The following is a 22,712-nucleotide window of genomic DNA, read 5'->3' on the forward strand; positions in this document are numbered from 1 at the left end:
TGCCTGCTCAGATAATCCGCCACTTCGTTTAACGTGCCTTTGAGATGGACTGCGGATAAAGACCATAAATGGTTTTCCGCCCACTCCAGAATCTTTATTGCCAGCAAGTGAAGCACTTTGCTTCTTGTGCCCCAGTTTGTTCAGGTAGGCTACGGTAGTCACATTGTCCGATAGAATTTGGACATGGGTACCTAGCAGGCTTAGAGAGAAGGCAGCTAATGCTAAGGCTACTGCTTTTAGTTCTCTCCAATTTGAGGATTTTCCTACTTCAGCCTGTGACCATGTTCCCTGTGCCAAATTGTGACCCATGTGGGCCCCCCATCCCCACATACTGGCGTCTGTTGTTACCACTTTTTCTGTCGGAAAAGACCAAAGTAGACCCTTTTGCAATACTATTTGACTTTTCCACCACCAAAGTGTTCATTTGACTCTGGTGGGGAACCTTATCTTTGTATCTAGGTTCTCTGTCCTGTGGTCCCATGTTCTTAGAAGGAGCCTCTGGAGAGGCCTGAAATGCAGCCTTGCCCACTGGATGGCTGGCATAGATGAAATCAATGTTCCCAAAGCCGACATAACCCTTCAAACTGAAATCTGCTGATTCGTTTGAAGTGTTGTTACTACCTTCTGGACCTTGATCCGTTTCTCTTCTGGGAGAAAGATTTTTTTTTGTTCTACTGAATTTATCAGGTACTCCAGAAAAAGTACTTGCTGAGCTGGAATGAAATTTTGAATATTCACTATCCACCCCGGAGACTCCAAATGACTGCGGGCTCTGTCCAGATCCCCCTGCAGCCTTTCCCTAGATGGGGCAAAGAAGAGGATTTCCTCCAGATACGGGATTACCACAAATCGAAGAGGGACGAGGGCTTCCGCCATTTTTTTTGTAAAAAAAGAGACCGAAGGGAAGGGCCCTGAACTGTAGATGTATAACCTCCTTGCCCATATTCACCGCAAACCTCAGGAATTTTTGGGACGGAGGTGCTACAGGAAAAAGGTAAGCATCCCTCAGGTCGATTGATGCCATAAAGCATTCCTTGGTCAGCATATTCCTGACCGTGAAGATTGGGTCCATACAAAATTTCCTGTATAGGACTGACTTGTTTAATGGTTTCAGGTTGAGAATTAAACTGTAGTTTCCGGATGGTTTTCTTATCAGAAATATGTGGGAATAAAATCCCTGACCCTGTTCTGGAGATACTGGTATCACAACCCTCTGGTGCATCAGGTCCTTTAAAAGGTTCTTCATAGCCAGGGCCTTTGTTTAGTCCCTTGGAAGGTTTGTCACAAAGTACCTTTCTGGAGGACAATCCGAAAACTCTATTCTGTAGCCTTGGAACAGCATGTCCAAAATATATTGACTTTTTGTCATGCTGGCCCAAAGGGGGAGGAAACTTTGAAGCCTTCCTCCCACCGGAAGGGACAAGTCATTGCGTTTTGCTGGAGGACGCAGGAGGATGGAAAAGGACATTTCCCTTGCCTTTCCCCTTCTGCGACGACCAATTTCTTCTTTTCCCCTGGGGTTTGGTACTCTGCTCTTGAGTCCTTTGAGAACAAAAAACTGCTTAACGCTTCAAACGCTTAACTGGCTGTTTTTCCCCCAGGAACGGTATCCCATACAGCTTATTCCTGGCCAAGGAGACAGTTAATTAGGGTTGCAGATCTTGCTGTCATTTTAACGGATTCCGCTGAAGCATCAGAAATAAAAGCTACAGCGGCTGACAGGGTTGAGAAATGATCCAAAATGTCTTGTTTTGGTGAGTCTGCCGTAATATGGGGCTTAAGCTGATTCAGCCAAAATTCCATGTTTCTGGATACGACAGTAGTCGCCATGGCAGGTTTGAGATTGCCCATGACGGATTTAAGCTGTTAATCAATTATTTTATCCATGGGATCCCTTAATACCCCCATATCCTCGAACGCCAAGTCAGTTGATCTCGAGACTTGAGAGAAAGCGGCATCCAGTTTGGGATCTTTATTCCAAACCGCCGCTGGGTCCTCGTCAAAAGGAAAACGCCTTTTAAGGGTTTTAGGAAAGAAAGGCTTTCTTTCTGGCTCTGTCCATTCCTCCCTAATAACCTCAGAAATTACTGAGTGTACCGGAAAGGTGCGATTCCTAGGTTCGCTGAGCCCTGCATACATTTTGTCATGCAGAGATAATTCCTTTCTTTCCTCTTCTAGACCCAGTGTGGTATAGATTGCTTTTAACAAGCCATCTACCTGTTCTAAAGACAACTTGTACTTAGAAGGTACATTTTCCCCTTCCTCCTCCTCATCCGATTCTTCCCTAGAATGGGAGGGGGAATGTCCCTCTTGGGTAAGAGATGCCTCAGTCTCTGATGACTGTGAGGTAGTTGGTTGACTCAGGGATGGGTTCGCTAGAGAAGAGCGAAATGATTGAATAGTAGCATCAAGTTCTTTTTCAACTGATGCAATCAGATTGCTGCAAGCGGAAGCAGCTTCTTCTTTAACTAGCGAATAAACACAGGCTTGACACAAAGTCTTCTTCCATCCTTCAGGTAGCTTTGCCTTACATTAAGGGCATTTCCTTTTTGCCACTGGATCAGAGCTCTTGGCCTACCATGAGACAAAACAAGGAAACAAAACCATCCCAGTGAGACAACCTGTCCTCTTTAGAAGGAGGCTCACCACAGGTGCACAGTGAGAACAGCCACCTCATGTGCCCAGACAGGCCCCTGCCACACCGGGGGGGGGGGGGGGGGGGGGAGAGAGAGACCCCACAGTAAAGGAGGACAGTTCACATCTGTCCTCTACCTGGGCCTTGCTGGTGCCTGTGCCACTTGCTTCCGCCATCGATTCCATCGAGGAGCGCCGAGTTGCTGTGTGTGGCTGGACACCAATACTGGACTCCAATAGCGCCACTGCGCCGTACTGGAACCAGTAAATAAGCACCAGCCCCATTCCTCCCTTCTCCCCCTGCGATTTCCGGCGGAAATGACGCCGTACGCCTCCCCCGTGGGTGCCACCCCCTCCAGATACCTCACTTCCGGCGGATGGTGCACGGCATGCCATCCCCAAGATGGCGGCGGTGTCGAAGGAAACAGGCGGAGGACCGAAAAAAAAGACAAAAAAAAAAACGGTGACCGCCTGTACCTCACCGCCGCCAAGGAGTGATGCCCACAGCAGCCTCGACTCTCCCTAAGCAAATATGGAGAAGGAGAAGGAGCCCAACCAGCAGCACCTGTGACAACACCCATGGAATGGGAGGAACAGCTCTCTTGAGGTATGAAAAAAAAACAAAAAAAACCACGTTGGTGGAGCAGGAAGCCTGGATTTTCAGGACAGCACCTAAGAGCCCTGACTCCCCACAAAGTGTTCCCTCCAGGAGGAAACACAAAAACTGACTGACCATGTGTGTGAAGGAGCCTCCTTTTAAAGTTTGGGCAAGAGGTGTTTTCTATTGGCAAGGGGAGGAGTCACTTTCTCAAGTGCTGTCCTGAAAGACGTTAAGGGAAATAAACAGTGGTGATTAAATACCACCAAAAAGAAAGCTCTATTTGTGTGAACAAAATGCAAAAAAAATTTAGTTTGGGTATAGTGTTGCATAATCACACAATTGTCATTTAAAGTGCGACAGCGCTGAAAGCTGAAAATTGGCCTGGGCTGGGTAAATGTGCCCGGTATTGAAGTGGTTAAAAGCATGACATGTTTGGTATTTGTTAACTCAGTGTAACATAATCTTTCATATTTTACCAAAAATTTGGTATTATATTGTGTTTGTGTGCACTAAAATTCATTAAAGTGGAAGAAAATCTGTAAAGCGATCTTGCACTGGACACCCTACCTATCCCACCCAGTTATGTTGTACCAGATTGCCGCGATCCCTTGCTGTCAGGCACCGACAAGCTGCTTCATCGGTCCAGGGTTCTGAAACCCCCGCAGCTTAATCTCATGTCCATATTGCTTAGCCAGTATGGATTTCGGGGTTTCTAATTGGTAAGCACCATCACATGGACGCAGGGGCAGATCCAGAGTCTAATCTCGGGAGGGGCACTGCCAAAATTTTCACGGGCAATGGCTGGTGTTGGCGCTTCAATCATTACGGCACCGTGTTTGTATGGTGTCAGGATGAATGAGGCGCATTATTTCTACTACTACATTGTAATGTATAATGAAATAGTTCAAGTCACCATAATGCAGAATCAGTGGGAGCCCTGAGCGTGTCACTTGCCACGTCACCTGCCACCAGATGGGGATTGTCACTTGCTATGTCACCTGTTATCAGATGCAGCTTGTCATTTGCCACAGTCGCCTGTCACCAGATGCAGCTTGTCAATTGCCATCGTTGCCTGCCACCAGATGCAGATTGTCACTTGCCAGTGACAGTGTCCCTATTGTCCCAGAGTGAGTGTGGGCAGTAAGAGATGTCATCTCTCTGCTGCCTGCACAGTAATGGCAGTATTCTTTTAGATGTAGAAATGTGGTTATGCAGGGGGGCGGTGAGAGACAATGGCGTCTCCAGCTTTCATATTAAGGGGGGCACATGGGGGGACAGGGACAAAAGTAGGAGGGCCAACTATAAAATGCAATTGTGACAGACCTAGCCGAGACAGAGGTTTTTGGAGAGGACTGAATGCTAGCCTCTTGCCTTCCGATTATGGGCCATAGATTTTAAGGGAACAATACTCTTTGCGAAGTGTATGCCTGGGGACCTTGAAGTAATGTTACTTTGGATTCAATTCCATGTCCCCCCAAAACACACAGACTCTGGGAACCCTGTATATGCCATATGATGGCTTCATAATGTTGAAGCTCATAGAAGGTGCTGATGTCATCAACTCCAGCCACCTGTCTGTCTGTTGCCTGCTAGAATGTGTTTATTGTAAATAAGTCTAGTATGGGATCTAAGCGTCATTAGATCCCCATTGTTGTTTGTGTTAATTAACTCTGCAATTGTGTGAAGGAGTTCTGTGTTGATTTGTGATAATGTTGATTGTGTCTTCTGAGCTACAAGACGGCAAGTCTGGCCTAAAGGTCATGTCTCTAGTCATCTAGGCTGTCTAAAGGGATTAGTTAATTAGCTCATGTTAATTAGGTTTCTGGTCACAGGTGTATTTTATATTATCCTCTTTTACTGTATATAAGACTTGTATTTTTTTCAATATAGTCAGATTCCTGCTTGACCCTCAACACAGAGCTTCGTCACGTACTTGGGGGAGATTTATTCGTATGGGTTTCTTGTTCGGTAGCTGCCTTTGTGTTCGGGAATGGAATCTCCTAAACGACTTTAACCCCTTTCATACTCAGGGTGTCGTTACAGAAATCTCTCTCTCTCTCTCTCTATATATATACATATACATATACACACACACTGTATTTATCGGCATATAACACGCACCCCAAGTTTAGGAGGGAAGTTTAAGGAAAAAAACTTACATTTAAATGCCCATCAATGCAGCCTTATCAGTGTCCATCTGCAGCCTTGTCCATCATTGCAGCCTTGCCCAGTGCCTCTGCAGCCCCTTATTATTTAAAATTGGCGCTGATCTCCACTGACTGTGAGCGGAGAGAAGCAAGCGCCGACGAGATACACAAAGCCGAGTGTACTCGGCTAGTTTCGGCTCCTCTCGCAGTCCCGCCCATCTCCACTGATTGCGAGAGGAGAGGAACGAGCGGCGCCGACAAACACATAGCCGAGTGTAATCGGCTAATTTCGGCTCCTCTCGCAGTCCCGCCCCTGACTGTGAGTAGAGCCGAGAATAGCCGATTACACTCGGGTATGTGTATATCGCTGGCGCTCGCTCCGCTCACAATCAGCGGACATCGGCATAACACGCACCCACGATTTTAAGGGGAAAAAAGTGCGTGTTATACGCTGATAAACACGGTATATATCTATCAATCGATCGATAGATATATCTATATCACTATATATATATATATCTATCTAATAGAGATATCTCTCTCTCTCTCTCTATTGGGGTGGCCAGTAACAGCTAGATTTATAGAACAAGCACAGGGAATAAATTATGGAATCACTCAATTCTGAGGAAAAAATTATGGTATCATGAAAAACAAACAAACAAAATAACACTCCAACACATCACTAGTACTTTATTGCATCACCTCTGGCTTTTATAACTGCTTGCAGTCTCTGAGGCATTGACTTAATGAGTGATAAACAGTACTCTTCATCAATCTGGCTCCAGCCTTCTCTGATTGCTTTTGCCAAATCATCTTTGCAGGTTGGAGCCTTGTCATGGACCATTTTCTTTAACTTCCACCACAGATTTTCAATTGGATTGAGATCCGGACTGTTTGCAGGCCATGACATTGACCTTATGTGTCTTTCTTCAAGGATTTTTTTCACAGTTTTTGCTCAATGGCAAGATGCATTATCATCTTGATAAATGATTTCATCATCCCCAAACATCCTTTCAATAGATGGGATAAGAAAAGTGTCCAAAATTTCAATGTAAACCTGTGCATTTATTGAAGATTTAACCACTTGCCGACCGCCTCACGCCGATGTACGTCGGCAGAATGGCACGGGCAGGCAGAATCACGTACCTGTATGCCCGAGGCGGTCGGCTTTGGTCTGGGAGCGATGAGAGGCGAGGGGGAGACCATCCATTCGTGCCCCCCCCCTCGCGATCGCTCCCAGCCAATGATAATCATTCCTCTGCTGCTGTATGCTAAACAGCAGCAAAGGAAATTATGTCATCTCTCCTCGGCTCAGTATTTTCTGTTCCGGCGCCGAGGAGCGAAGACTGCACTGTGAGTGTAAAACACTACACACACAGTAGAACATGCTAGGCACACTTTACACCCCCCCATCACCCCCCGATCCCCCTCCAATCACCCCTCCCCCCCCCCCCCCCCGTCACACTGACACCAAGTAGTTTTTTTTTTTCTGATTACTGCATGGTGTCAGTTTGTGACAGTGTGGTAGGGCAGATAGTGTTAGCCCCCTTTAGGTCTAGGGTACCCCTAACCCCCCAATAAAGTTTTAACCCCTTGATCACCCCCCCCCCCCGTCGCCAGTGTCGCTAAGCGATCATTTTTCTGATCGCTGTATTAGTGTCACTGGTGACGCTAGTTAGGGAGGTAAATATTTAGGTTCGCCGTCAGCGGTTTATAGCGACAGGGACCCCCATATACTACCTAATAAAGGTTTTAACCCCTTGATTGCCCCCTAGTTAACCCTTTCACCACTGATCACCGTATAACTGTTACAGGTGACGCTGGTTAGTTCATTTTTTATAGTGGCAGGGCACCCGCCGTTTATTACCGAATAAAGGTTTAGCCCCCTGATCGCCCGGTGGTGATTATGCGTCGCCCCAGGCAGCGTCAGATTAGCGCCAGTACCGCTAACACCCACGCACGCAGCATACGCCTCCCTTAGTGGTATAGTATCTGAACGGATCGATATCTGATCAGATCTATACTAGCGTCCCCAGCAGTTTAGGGTTCCCAAAACTGCAGTGTTAGCGGGATCAGCCCAGATACCTGTTAGCACCTGCATTTTGCCCCTCTGCCCGGCCCAGCCCAGCCCACCCAAGTGCAGTATCGATCGATCACTGTCACTTACAAAACACTAAACACATAACTGCAGCGTTCGCAGAGTCAGGCCTGATCCCTGCGATTGCTGTTTTTTTGGTAGCGTTTTTGTGAAGTGGCAAGCACCAGCGGCCTAGTACACCCCGGTCGTAGTCAAACCAGCACTGCAGTAACACTTGGTGATGTGGCAAGTCCCATAAGTGCAGTTCAAGCTGGTGAGGTGACAAGCACAAGTAGTGTCCCGCTGCCACCAAGAAGAAGACAAACAGGCCCGTCGTGCCCATAATGCCCTTCCTGCTGCATTCGCCAATCCTAATAATCGAGAACCCACCGCTTCTGCAGCACCCGTACTTCCCCATTCACATCCCCAACCAAATGCAGTCGGCTGCATGAGAGGCATTTTTATGTCCTCCCGAGTACTCCTACCCAACGAACCCCCCCAAAAAGATGTTGTGTCTGCAGCAAGCGCGGATATAGGCGTGACACCCGCTATTATTGTCCCTCCTGTTCTGACAATCCTGGTCTTTGCATTGGTGAATGTTTTGAACGCTACCATGCACTAGTTGCGTATTAGCGTAGGGTACAGCATTGCACAAACTAGGCACGCTTTCACAGGGTCTCCCAAGATGCCATCGCATTTTGAGAGACCCGAACCTGGAACCGGTTACAGTTATAAAAGTTACAAAAAAAAAAAAAAAAAAAAAACACACACCACACCACAAAAAAATATATAAAATAATAAAAAAAAAAAAAAAAAAAAATAGTTGTCGTTTCATTGCGCTCTCTCTCTCTCCCTCTATTGTTCTGCTCTTTTTTACTGTATTCTATTCTGCAATGTTTTATTGTTATGTTTTACCATGTTTGCTTTTCAGGTATGCAATTTTTTATACTTTACCGTTTACTGTGTTTTATCGTTAACCATTTTTTTTGTCTTCAGGTACAACTTTGAGTGGTTATACCAGAATGATGCCTGCAGGTTTAGGTATCATCTTGGTATCATTCTTTTCAGCCAGCGGTCGGCTTTCATATAAAAGCAATCCCCCACCGTCTTCCGTGTTTTTCTCTGGCTCTCCTGTCTCAACAGGGAACCTGAGAATGCAGCCGGCGATTCAGCCAGCTGACCATAGAGCTGATCAGAGACCAGAGTGGCTCCAAACATCTCTATGGCCTAAGAAACCGGAAGCTACGAGCATTTCATGACTTAGATTTTGTAAATAGCGCCATTGGAAAATTGGTAAAGCATTTTATCACACCGATCTTGGTGTGGTCAGATGCTTTGAGGGCAGAGGGGAGATCTAGGGTCTAATAGACCCCAATTTTTTCAAAAAAAAGGAGTACCTGTCACTACCTATTGCTATCATTAGGAGATATTTACATTTCCTGGAGATAACAATAAAAATGATAAAAAAAAAAAAAAAATGAAAAGGAACAGTTTAAAAATAAGATAAAAAAGCAAAAAAATAATAAAGCACCCCTGTCCCCCCTGCTCTCGCGCTAAGGCGAACGCAAGCGTCGGTCTGGCGTCAAATGTAAACAGCATTTGCACCATGCATGTGAGGTATCACCGCAAAGGTCAGATCGAGGGTAGTAATTTTAGCAGTAGACCTTCTCTGTAAATCTAAAGTGGTAACCTGTAAAAGGCTTTTAAAGGCTTTTAAAAATGTATTTATTTTGTTGCCACTGCACGTTTGTGCGCAATTTTAAAGCATGTCATGTTTGGTATCCATGTACTCGGCCTAAGATCATCTTTTTTATTTCATCAAACATTTGGGCAATATAGTGTGTTTTAGTGCATTAAAAAAGTGTGTTTTTCCCCAAAAAATGCGTTTGAAAAATCGCTGCGCAAATACTGTGTGAAAAAAAAAAATTATACACCCACCATTTTAATCTGTAGGGCATTTGCTTTAAAAAAAAATATATAATGTTTGGGGGTTCAAAGTAATTTTCTTGCAAAAAAAAATAATTTTTTCATGTAAGCAAAAAGTGTCAGAAAGGGCTTTGTCTTCAAGTGGTTAGAAGAGTGGGTGATGTGTGACATAAGCTTCTAAATGTTGTGCAGGACAGTTCAAAACCCCCCCAAATGACCCCATTTTGGAAAGTAGACACCCCAAGCTATTTGCTGAGAGGCATGTCGAGTCCATGGAATATTTTATATTGTGACACAAGTTGCAGGAAAAAGACACTTTTTTTTTTTTTTTTTTTTTTTTGCACAAAGTTGTCACTAAATGATATATTGCTCAAACATGCCATGGGAATATGTGAAATTACACCCCAAAATACATTCTGCTTCTTCTCCTGAGTACGGGGATACCACGTGTGAGACTTTTTGGGAGCCTAACCGCGCGCACGGGACCCCGAAAAACAAGCACCGCCTTCAGGCTAAGGGCATAAATTTTTGATTTCACTCTTCACTGCCTATCACAGTTTCGGAGGCCATGGAATGCCCAGGTGGCACAAAACCCCCCCAAATGACCCTATTTTGGAAAGTAGACACCCCAAGCTATTTGCTGAGAGGTATAGTGAGTATTTTGCAGACCTCACCTTTTGTCACAAAGTTTTGAAAATTGAAAAAAGAAAAAAAAAAAAAAAACATTTTTTTCCCTTGTCTGTCTTCATTTTCAAAAACAAATGAGAGCTGCAAAATACTCACCATGCCTCTCAGCAAATAGCTTGGGGTGTCTACTTTCCAAAATGGGGTCATTTTGGGGGGTTTTGTGCCATCTGGGCATTTTATGGCCTTCAAAACTGTGATAGGTAGTGAGGAGTGAAATAAAAAATTTACGCCCTTAGAAATCCTGAAGGCGGTGATTGGTTTTCGGGGCTAGGCTCCCAAAAAGTCCCACACATGTGGTATCCCCGTACTCAGAAGCAGCTGAATGTATTTTGGGGTGCAATTCCACATATGCCCATGGCCTGTGTGAGCAATATATCATTTAGTGACAACTTTTTGTAATTTTTTTTTTTGTTTGTCATTATTCAATCACTTGGGACAAAAAAAAAAAAAAAAATAATAATAATATTCAATGGGCTCAATATATAAAAGCAGTACAGCGCTAGAAAATAATAACCCTATAAATCTTCAATTAACATAAATGTCCATAGAAAAGAGAGAAGAATTCCAGATGAGGATCCAAGTGTGCAAGTGATATCCAAATCTGATGAGTGACTCATATAGTGATAAACCTCCACCAACAATATCGCTAACCGCTCACCTCAGCGGGTGGACCCCTGAATAAATTCAGTCAGGTCTCAAACAGCTGTTCCCACAATGGGAGATAAACAGGAGCAGGTAACTTGAGCCAGTCAATTTGCGGTCTCGTAGAGCGATCACATGCAATAGAATAAACAACATCTAGTGCTCTCTGTATTTAGCTTAAAAAGTTTTAATAGAAGTAGATCAACTTACAAGGAAAGCACTGTTCCCCAGTGCGAAGGATAAAAACATATAGGATACTCCACGGAGATCAATGAACAAGACGCGGGTGACGTCACGAGACACGTGATGTTTTCCGTACGCGTTACGTCCCTTGTGATGGGCGGGACTTCTTCAGCGGCGACGGCATGACGTGGTGCACCCGCTTTAAATAGCTCAGCTGATCACCGCAGCCAATGGAGCAAATTGTATACAGATTACCATGGTAACCAATACTCGAGAGCGGAGATGTTAGTTCTAATAATGGAACCATGAAGGGATTCGCTATAGCAATAATAAATAACCGAAGCTAAACCCAAAAATAACTAAACATATATGGTGTTACTATGTGTAACTACTAGGAATGTGACCAACTTCCTCAAAGGAAGTCTAATTTGTGTGACAACCCGTGTACTTGCTTGATTCCGTGGAACATCCTTTTACATAATGAAAAATAATAAAATTATATCCATATATTCCAAACATAAAATACATATAAAAAAACATATAAAAATTATCGATCCGAAATAAAACAATTAACGTCAAACTCGACGTTCAAGCCTCTCGGCAAGAGAACCTTAGTCTCATGAATCCAATGGGATTCCCTGCGGCTGAGCTGGCGAAGAAAGTTTCCCCCCCTCCAATGTTTATTAACTTTTTCAATCCCCCAGAATTTTAATCCTCTGGGGTTTTGAGCATGCACCATTTTAAAATGTTTCGAAACATTGTGGGTTTTTAATCCTTTCTTAATATTATTGACGTGCTCGCCTAAACGCAGATGCAGGGGCCTGGAGGTCCTTCCAATGTATTGGAGGCCACATCCGCACTCCAACATGTATACAACTCCAACTGTCGTGCAGGTAATCAATTGGTCAATTTTGTATTCCCTGCCCGTTGAGGTAGCAACGAACTGTTTACGTTTTTTATTATTACATTTGGAATGTCTGCAGGCTGTGCAACGCCCACAGGCATAAAAACCTGAGAGGAAGGAGAATAATCTATTCTCTGCTTGTGTGGGAGGATCTACCACTCCAGGTGCTAAACGGTCTCTTAAAGACGGGGCTTTCTTGTAGATAAAAGACGGACGTGGTGGCAACAGGGGACCCAGCACACGATCTTGTTTCAAGATTGGCCAGTTTCTAGCAACCAGCTTTTCAAATTGCTTATATTGGACGTTGTAATTGAGTAACATTTTAAAATTAGGGGCATTATTACTAGTGTCTCTGACTTTATTGGAGATCAACTCTGACCTATCCATGGCTAGAACTTTTTCCATATCACTCTTTAAGGCTAGTTGATCATAACCTTTTTCTTGAAATTTAGAGGTAAGTACCATGGATTGAGAAATAAGCTCACTATCATCAGTGCAATTTCGTCTGAGCCTCACAAATTGTCCCTTAGGGATGTTACATAGCCATGATTTGTGATGGCAGCTCTCTAATGGAATGAATGAGTTACGGTCAGTGGGTTTACGATAATTACATAATTTAAACTTGTTTTCTTCCCTCCGGATCTCCAAGTCTAAAAACACTATTTTATCCTCACTGAAATTCCAAGTCAATTGGATATTTTTAGTATTAGCATCTAGAGTTTGTACAAAGGTAGCCAGACTGGAACGATCTCCCTCCCAGACCATTACCAGATCGTCTATATACCGTTTGTAACAAACTAATTGTGGGGGACGGTGCCTAAATACTGCATCTTCCTCCCAGTGGGCCATAAACAAGTTGGCCACACTGGGAGCAAAGCGGGCACCCATCGCAACGCCCCTCTTTTGTAAATAAAATTGACGACTAAACCAAAAATAGTTCTTCTCTAAACAAAAACGTAAACTTTTTAGTAGGAAGTTCTTATGTTTAGTTGAGAGGTCAGAAAATTTGGATAAGGCCCATTGTACCGAGGATAGAGCATCCTCATGTCCAATAATAGTATATAAGGACCCTACGTCAGCTGTAACCAGAATACAAGGAGAGGAACAACTGGTGGACTCCATAATTTGAATAACATGTTTCGTGTCCTTCAGGAACGCTTCAGTTTTATTCACAAGCGGTTGGAGGAAGTGATCGATGTATTGACCAACCCTGGAGGAAATGGAGTCAATACCATTGACAATAGGCCTACCAGGGGGGTCAGTAATATTCTTATGGATTTTCGGAAGACAATAAATGATGGGAGTTCTGCAAAACAGGGGGTCCAAATAAGACGCCTCCTTCTTTGTCAGAATCCCCAATGTCTTTCCTTCCTCCACAAGCCAGTGTAACTCATCCTTGTAAATCAACATAGGGTCCTTATTGAGAATCTGATAAGTATCTGGGTCATCCAGCAATCTAACAAGCTCTGCGAGATATTTGGATTTGTCCAGAATAACTAGACCCCCACCCTTGTCTGCTGGGCGTATAATTATGTCATTTCTAGCCTCCAGAGATTTCATACCTTGCCTAATATACTGTGGGTCAAGTACTTTTCTTACTTTCATCTTATCTAAATCGTTAAACATGTTTTTGAACACTTCTAAATATTTATTATCCGGGTTCAAAGGATTGAAAGTAGATTTATTCCTTAAACCGGAATGTGAACCTTTTGTAATGGCAGGAATTCTGGTAGGGTTTGACAAAAAATACTTTCTCATGTTCAGATTCCTGACAAATTTATGGATACTCACATAAGTTTGAAATTTGTTCATGTTGTGAACAGGAGCAAATTTGAGCCCTCTATCCAGGACTCTCATTTCATTTTCACTCAAGACACAACTGCTCAAATTATAAATACCTGAGCCTATTGGGGCTTTTTCTTTTTGTAATCTCCTGCCCCCTCTCCTTCCTCTCTCCCTCTTTTTCTGGATAGGTCTTTTGTTTGTGGGGGTGGTTGCGATTGATGTCTCCACCATTCCATGTGATTGGGTGGGGGCATCAGAGCTCCCCTCCCAGGCCCACTCTGTGCCCCCGAAAAATCCCCTTCCTCATTGGAATTATGATGTTGAAGCGGGGTGAATCTGTTTGATAAGGGTAATGGTTCCCCACGTGTGTTTTGGGGCATGTCCCTTCTTCCATAATTATTAGAATAATCATGGTAATAATGGTAATTCTGCCTATGATCTTCCCATCTACGAGGAGATTCATAATTTTGTTGATGATAGGAATAATAAGGGGTGTCCCTTATAGGGGTCCCTGGGGGGCCATGTTGTTTACCTTTCCCTCTCTTCCCCTTAAAATCCCTTCTCTTAGCTAAACCTCCTCTATTATTGGAGGGTGTAGAGGGGGGATGGTTGTAGGAATTGGACATAACCGGTAGACATCTACCTGAGTTGGGATTCAGTTCCCCCTGGGATGGATTGGGATTTACCTCTAATGTAGGGGGGGCAGAAGCAGTCTGCCACTTAAAGATATTACCATTCCTAAAATCATCACAATCTCTGATATATTTCTTCTTTTTCTTATTCTGGGCTTCAACATCCCATTTGGCAAGCCTATTGCCGAGGTCAGCAGATAATTTTTTAAACTCTTCGCTGTTATTTTTTGGTTTAGCTTCGGTTATTTATTATTGCTATAGCGAATCCCTTCATGGTTCCATTATTAGAACTAACATCTCCGTTCTCGAGTATTGGTTACCATGGTAATCTGTATACAATTTGCTCCATTGGCTGCGGTGATCAGCTGAGCTATTTAAAGCGGGTGCACGTCATGCCGTCGCCGCTGAAGAAGTCCCGCCCATCACAAGGGAGGTAACGCGTACGGAAAACATCACGTGACTCGTGACGTCAGCCGCGTCTTGTTCATTGATCTCCGTGGAGTATCCTATATGTTTTTATCCTTCGCACTGGGGAACAGTGCTTTCCTTGTAAGTTGATCTACTTCTATTAAAACTTTTTAAGCTAAATACAGAGAGCACTAGATGTTGTTTATTCTATTGCATGTGATCGCTCTACGAGACCGCAAATTGACTGGCTCAAGTTACCTGCTCCTGTTTATCTCCCATTGTGGGAACAGCTGTTTGAGACCTGACTGAATTTATTCAGGGGTCCACCTGCTGAGGTGAGCGGTTAGCGATATTGTTGGTGGAGGTTTATCACTATATGAGTCACTCATCAGATTTGGATATCACTTGCACACTTGGATCCTCATCTGGAATTCTTCTCTCTTTTCTATGGACATTTATGTTAATTGAAGATTTATAGGGTTATTATTTTCTAGCGCTGTACTGCTTTTATATATTTGTTTTGTTGGATTTGATAAATTGTATCCTCAGTATTCAGCTGCTTTAGCTTATTATACAAGAGATTAGCGCTGGTTGAATTTCTTTCAAATGGGCTCAATATGCCTCTTAGCAATTTCCTTGGGGTGTCTACTTTCCAAAATGGGGTCATTTGGGGGGGTTTGTACTGCCCTGCTATTTTAGCACCTCAAGAAATGACATAGGCAGTCAAACTAAAAGCTGTGTAAATTCCAGAAAATGTACCCTAGTTTGTAGACGCTATAACTTTTGCGCAAACCAATAAATATACGCTTATTGACATTTTTTTTACCAAAGACATGTGGCTGAATACATTTTGGCCTAAATGTATGACTAAAATTGAGTTTATTGGATTTTTCTTTATAACAAAAAGTAGAAAATGTCATTTTTTTTCAAAATTTTCGGTCTTTTTCCGTTTATAGCGCAAAAAATAAAAACCGCAGAGGTGATCAAATAACATCAAAAGAAAGCTCTATTTGTGGGAAGAAAAGGACGCAAATGTTGTTTGGGTACAGCATTGCATGACCGCGCAATTAGCAGTTAAAGCGACGCAGTGCCAAATTGTAAAAAGTACTCTGGTCAGGAAGGGGGTAAATCCTTCCAGGGCTGAAGTGGTTAATGACAGCCATCTCCCCAGTGCCTTTACCTGACATGCAGCCCCATATCATAATTGACTGTGGAAATTTGCATGTTTTCTTCAGACAGTCGTCTGCATAAATCTCATTGGAACGGCACCAAACAAAAGTTCCAGCATCATCACCTTGCCCAATGCAGATTCGAGATTCATCACTGAATATGACTTTCATCCAATCATCCACAGTCCACGATTGCCTTTCCTTAGCCCATTGTAACCTTGTTTTTTTGTGTTTAGGTGTTAGAGATGGCTTTCTTTTAGCTTTTCTGTATGTAAATCCCATTTCCTTTAGGCGGTTTCTTACAGTTCAGTCACAGATGTTGACTCCAGTTTCCTCCCATTTGTTCCTCATTTGTTTTGTTGTACATTTTCTGTTTTCAAGGCATATTGCTTTAAGTTTTCTGTCTTGGCGCTTTGATGTCTTCCTTGGTCTACCAGTATGCTTGCCTTTAACCACCTTCCCATGTTGTTTGTATTTGGTCCATGTTTAAGACACAGCCGACTGTGAACAACCAACATCTTGTGCAACACTACGTGATGATTTACCCTCTTTACCTACATACTAACAAGCAGATTTAATCTGATGCAAGTGTTAGTGTTTGTAATGAAAATTTACAGGGCGATTCCATAATTTTTTCCCTGTGCTTGTTCTATAAATCTAACTGTTACTGGCCACCACAATTATTTTTCTTGATTTCTTTTAGTGTTTATTAAAGCCAGAAAGTTGCCATATGAAATACCTTTAGTTTTTGGCCATGTCTGTGATCTGCTTTTTTTCTACAACAATAAACAACTGAAGGAACATCCTCAGGGACTGGTGATTCCATAATTTTTGCCAGAGGTTGTATATCTCTATCTATCTATCTATCTATCTATCTATCTCTCTATCGACAGGGTGGATGCAGCCAGGTGGAGGAGAGGAAAGGGTGGGTGCAGCCAGGTGGAGGAGAGGAAAGGGTGGGTGCAGCCAGGTGGAGGAGAGGAAAGGGTGGGTGCAGCCAGGTGGAGGGGAGGAAAGGGTGGGAGCAGCCAGGTGGAGGGGAGGAAAGGGTGGGAGCAGCCAGGTGGAGGGGAGGAAAGGGTGGGAGCAGCCAGGTGGAGAAGAGGACAGGGTGGGAGCAGCCAGGCGGAGGGGAGCAAAGGGTGGGAGCAGCCAGGTGGAGGGGAGCAAAAGGTGGGAGCAGCCAGGTGGAGGGGAGCAAAAGGTGGGAGCAGCCCAGTCCCTCTATGGAAGCCTGCATCCCCACCCCCCCTCATCCCCATCCGCCTTCCCCTGCCCCCCCCCACCTGGAGGCAAGTTCTTACCTTGGGGGATATATAGTAGAATGACTGGCACTCTCTCTGGCTCCCTCCACCCGACAGCCTCGTGGTCCCTCTTCTCCCCTCCTCCTCCTCTTCCCCCTCCCACTCGGCATGTTGGGGGCTGCAGTGCACTCTCAGGGAATCGTCCTGGGCCTGCTGGTATATGTCCCATAATCCTCTAGTTGTTAGTTTCCCAGCCATTGGCTCTGAATGTAGCCAATAGGAGTGGGTATTGCCGGGCCGGGTGAATGAGAGCTGCTCGGCTCAAGGAGAAGGAGGGGTGGAAATCCCCCGTAGCTGCAGCTCTGCCTGCGTCCCTTCACAGAGCCTGTCAGTTTCGGTGCCGCTGCCTGTGTCCTGTGGCAGCAGCTGCTGATGTAATGTGCAAGGGGTCAGCGTTAGCACCCGCTACACAAAAAAAAAAAAAAAAATGCATTTCAATTGGGGGGAGGGGCCACAGAGATGATGTCATCTCTCTGCTCGCTCACCCGCCAGCTGCTCACTGACTCGTGGCACCTGCCAGCCTTCTCACTCACCCACGGCAGGGGCCCGCTCAGCAGCCTGTCCACTAAGTCACCAACAGCCTGCTCACTAATTGCCCTCTGGATCCGCCCCTGCATGGACAGCACTGACCAATCGGAAGCCGTCTAGCCCGTACTGTCAGAACTGAGAGGAGAGAAAGCTGCCGGGATTTCAAATCCCTGGAGCAGAGACACGGCTTGTCGGTGTCCGATAGCAGGGGATCGCAGCAGTCTGATACAGCGGGACTGGAATGGGGAGGGGGTCCAGTGTAAGGTCACCCTACAGATTTTCTGTAAAGGTAAACCTACCCTTTAAAGTGTATTTTTTCCCAAAAATTTGCATTTGAAAAACCGCTGTGCAAATACCACGTGACATAGACTGGAACACCCCTCCCCATTTTATTCTCTAGGGCCTGCGCTTAAAATAATATGTTTGGGGGTTCTAAGTAATTTTCTAACAAAAAAAAAAATGTTAATTTTTACATGCATGTGGGAAGCATCAGAAGTGACGGGGGGGGAGGGGGGAGGGCGAATGTGATTAATGGTAAAAAAAAAAAAAAAAAAAAAAAAAAAACACCATACATACATTCACTTTATTATACACACATACGTTCACAAAACATGTAAAAGCAGTTTTTATATGCTTTTCTTGGCATTAAATTATATATTACCCCTTCCACCTACATACTGCCATAACACAGCCTTTATTAACTTTGTACCACAGAGACAAAAATCTTTCACAAAAGAGAAGCATGGCCAAACCTTTAACTAGACTTCCCTTTAGAATCCTAAATTAGAATAAAAAATTAAAAAAAAAGGACAGAAAATTTGCAATTAAAAAAAAAAAAAAGTGTTTTATTCTGCGTTTCCGTTATAAAATTTTGCAAACAAACAGTTCTTCATAAATTTAGGCCAAAGTGAATTCTGCTACATTTCTTTGGTGAAAATAACCCAAATCGGTGTAGATTATTTAGTCTGTGGCCTACTGGAACATGGCTGCCCCAGGAATGCCATGTTCACTGACTAGAAAGTACAGGAGTTTGAAGAAAGTAAGAACAGGAGTTTTACATAAAGGAATAAAAGTTGACCATTGTAAGTACCCTTGTCAGTGGTAAATGGTGTTTCTCAACCCTCTAACTGCTACTTTGACTGTTAAAGCAAGTTGAAAAAGAACAGACTTACTGACAGGATCACCAGAAGAAAATGAAGGAAAAAAGCCCAAAAAAGAAAACGAATGCAGTCACCACATTTTAGTATTGATGAGCTAATGTGAAAATAGTTCATCCACCCCCCCCACAGCTTATAAACCTTATTTTTACATTAAAATATTGCAACGATATACCTTTTTGGATGATCTGTATACCACGGTTACATGATAAACTGCATATTTTCTCCAGTGCTGAGAGATCAGGAAGAAGGAGATTTTCACTTCAGCCTGTCTACACGCCCACATGCGTGATGTCAATATCATGTGACATGGCTATCTCTGAGAACAAGAAACTCACCAGCATAAAAGACAAAACTGAGCATGTGCAGGTTGGCTACTCTGCCTGTGTTAGCTGGTCTTCCCCAGATAGACTGTGCAGGAGGAGGAGGATCTGTGCATACGGGATAAAACAGCCTTTTTATATAATACAGAGGCTTAACCCCTTAAGTTCCACAGTGAGTATAACAAGCATGCTATTCTGCATATAAAGATTTTACTGTTGTGGGTTTAGTAACAATTTAAGCTTTGAGAATCATGTAGTTCAAAAAGAAGCCACATACTCACCAGTGACTTGGGGATTCCATTGACTTTGGCACTTTCAAAAGAGCGAATTTTGTCTTCACTCATCTTATCCGTATCAGCAAGTACATAGTGAATTGGTGAATATGATATGGACAAACTGTTTAGTAATCTCAGGATTTCAGTAGTGTGACCACCTGAAGGGTAGACAAAAATATCAGATGCAGAAACTTGCATACAGACATTATACAATATATTATTAGAACGTGCCTCTTTAAAAAAAAAAAAAAAAAAAAAAGCCTTTGATTTGATACCTGGTGTTTGCAGTTGGACTTTAGCCCAAGATAATAAATGTCACCAATAAACAGTAGTGTTGGGCGGCAAACGGTTATGGTCGAGCAAAAGTTTGGCCCAAACATCGCCCGCCGAGAGCACAGTCAATATGTTGTTAAGGAGCGGGGCCGGGAAGCCAGCCGCCACGTCCTTAACAATGAATTCAATAGCTGTCAGCTTCCCCATTGACAGCTGAAAGAAAAAATTATTGCCGGCAATACAAAAATCTTAAAAAACCCTGCCAACATTTTTTAAAAAAACAGCGTGGGGTCCCCCCAAAAACCATACCAGACCCTTATCTGAGCATGCAGCCTGGCAGGGCAGGAAAAAGGGGGGGGGGGGGGGATGAGCGAGCACCCCCCCCTTACCTCCTGAATTATACCATGCCACATAAGCCCTCAAAGCAAGGGCCTCTTTCCACAACCCTGGCCGGTGGTTGTGGGGGGTCTGAGGGCAAGGGGCTTATCGAAATCTGGAAGCCCCCCCTCCATGTAAATGAAAAAAAAACTAAAAAAATCAAAAATAAATAAAAATACACTACAAGGGTTTTTTAAAAGTCCTTTATTAACCACTTCAATACCAGGCACTTAGACACCTTCCTGCCCAGGCCAATTTTCAGCTTTCACCGCTGTCGCAATTTGAATGACAATTGCGCGGTCATACAACACTGTACCCAAAACAAATTTTTTTATCATTTTGTTCCCACAAATAGAGCTTTCTTTGGTGGTATTTGATCACCTCTGTGGTTTTTATTTTTTGCGCAACAAATAAAAAAAGACCGAAATTTAAAAAAAAAAAAAAAGTTTTTCTTTGTTAAAATTTTTTGTAAATTAGCACGTTTACTTCTTCAATGACGGGCACTGATTGGCACCAATAAGGTGGCACTGACAGGTGCCACTGGTATACAGCACTGATGGGCGGTCATGGGTGGCACTGATGGGCGGCACGGATGGGCATGATGGACACTGATGGGTGGCATTGCTGGGCATCACTGATATATAATGGTGCCAGTCAGTGCCCATTTGTGGGCACTGACTGGCACAGATTGGGCATAATTTGCACATGTGGATGGCCATGGGGTACATACCTGGCCATCCACATGTTGCCCCCTTCCCTGGTGGTCCTGGCGGCTTCCCTGGTGGTCTAGTGTGGGATCCAAGGGGGGGCTGCGCTTATAAACAATCAGCGCAGACACGTCGTCAGGAGAGCCGCTGATCAGCTCTCCTCTACTCGCGTCTGTCAAACGCGAGTGAGGAAAAGCTGATCAACGGCTTTTCCTATTGACATCGTGATCAGCCAAGATTGGACACGGCTGATCACGTGGTAAAGAGCCTCCGCCGGAGGCTCTTTACCAAGATCGGTGGAGCGGTGTGTCAGACTGACGCCCAGTCAGGATAACTGAACCACCGCCATCAATCTGCTATAGGCTCGGCGGGAAGTGGTTAAGAACATATAAAAAACAAAAAAAAAAAAAAAAAAACACAACAACAGTGTCCCCCGATGTAGATCCATTGTCAATCACGACACCCGCTGCACCATCAGACCTGAAATAAAAAACGCTCTCGCTGAAGGCAGACCTCCGAAAGCTTCCTCCGCCATCTGACAGTTCTTAAAAAGGTAAGAGGCAGGCCAGCTGGTGACCCCACCCCTCGTGACATCACCGACCTAGCATGCACCAGTCTGCCCCAAAGCCCCCCCTACGTTGAGGGCATGTGGCCTTGTATGGTTCAGGGGGGGGGGGGGGCACTCGCTTGTTCCCCACCCCTTTTCCTGACCTGCCAGGCTGTATGCTCAAATGAGGGTCTGGTATGGATTTTGGAGGGGACCCCACGCCGGGTTTTTTTTGGCATGGGGTTCCCCTTAAAATCCATACTCGAACCAAAAAGAATTACGTTGGGCGTTACATTTTCTTTATAGCGTTACTTCTTGAATCCTCACACTGGAGGGATGACATATCTGGCCACCCACTGCCTCCTGAGATGTCTATATCACAAATCCTAGGCGGTAGATTGTGGGATGGTGTGTAAGTGCAGACATGCTGCAGATCTCTGGCAGGTCTATGGGACTTGGCAGAGACCAATGGTGTGCCTGCACATGCACTGGATCTTGTTTCAAGATGGCAACGTGGGAGCACATCAGTGCAAGTACTTCACCTGCAAGGAAGACAATGCTGGGCTTCATGGACTAGAATGTCGGGTTTTTTAATTTTCATTTCACACATGGAGAAGTGTTGGGAATTTTCAATTTCATTTTAGTTAGATAGGACGAATTCCTCCTTAAGTGTCATTTCTTTCTTTCTTCATTCTTCTGCCATCAACGTGAGTCACTTCTGACAAGTTTTCCTGACACCAAAAGAAAAATGGTGACAGGAGGGACCTCTAGCTGATAGACAGCCTCAGCTCTGTTCCTGTGTGAAGAGGGGTGTCCTTTCCTTCCAATCAGATCTCAGAGCTGTCCTCACTGAGCCCCCCCTCCGCTTTGAACTCTCAGACAAGCTTCATAATTCAGCACTTTGAACAGATGTAGAGAAGAGAGTGCTGCAGTGCAGATAAACAGGTACAACTTATGTAGGAGGATCGATTTAATCCCTATCACCTGAGGACAGTCACTCGAGTATTTGTAGGGGTTTACAACCTCTTTAAAGACCCTAAACATATCTCTGCCCTCATTAACGTGTAAACTACAGGCAAAACAACTTTTTTTTTTTTTGTGGGGGGGGGGGGGGGGGTGGGGGGGGGGGGGGGGATGCAGAGGAGAGGGATTGGAACACATATCAGGTTTTTATTGCGGTCTGCTTGCCTCTTTCACACTTGAGGTGCTGTATTGCCTTCTTACTACCTGATTGCTGCAATCACATGCATTGCACGCATGGAGCTCATTGGTTGAGTTTGACAGGTGGTGTTGCTGGTCAGACTCTGTAGAGAGTGAAAAATGCTGCAGCCATGAAGCAAAGTAATGTGTCTGTTATGTACACTCACCGGACACTTTATTAGGTACAACTTGCTGAAGTTCAAACTGAGCATCAGAATGGGGAAG

At 44.3% G+C, this 22,712-nt stretch overlaps 1 protein-coding gene across 2 annotated transcripts in view; it reads right to left on the bottom strand.

Annotated features, from left to right (window-relative positions):
• Nucleotides 1-22,712, bottom strand: part of ALG14 (ALG14 UDP-N-acetylglucosaminyltransferase subunit) — a 124,025-nt gene that overhangs the window by 99,550 nt on the left and 1,763 nt on the right. For both annotated transcript variants that reach the window (XM_073593078.1, XM_073593079.1), the window contains exon 2: nt 19,389-19,540. In XM_073593078.1, the coding sequence (XP_073449179.1) occupies nt 19,389-19,540 (152 nt within the window). The remainder of the gene's footprint in view (nt 1-19,388; nt 19,541-22,712) is intronic.

Source organism: Aquarana catesbeiana, linkage group LG07, assembly GCF_042186555.1.
Source record: "Aquarana catesbeiana isolate 2022-GZ linkage group LG07, ASM4218655v1, whole genome shotgun sequence".
Lineage (NCBI taxonomy): Eukaryota > Metazoa > Chordata > Amphibia > Anura > Ranidae > Aquarana > Aquarana catesbeiana.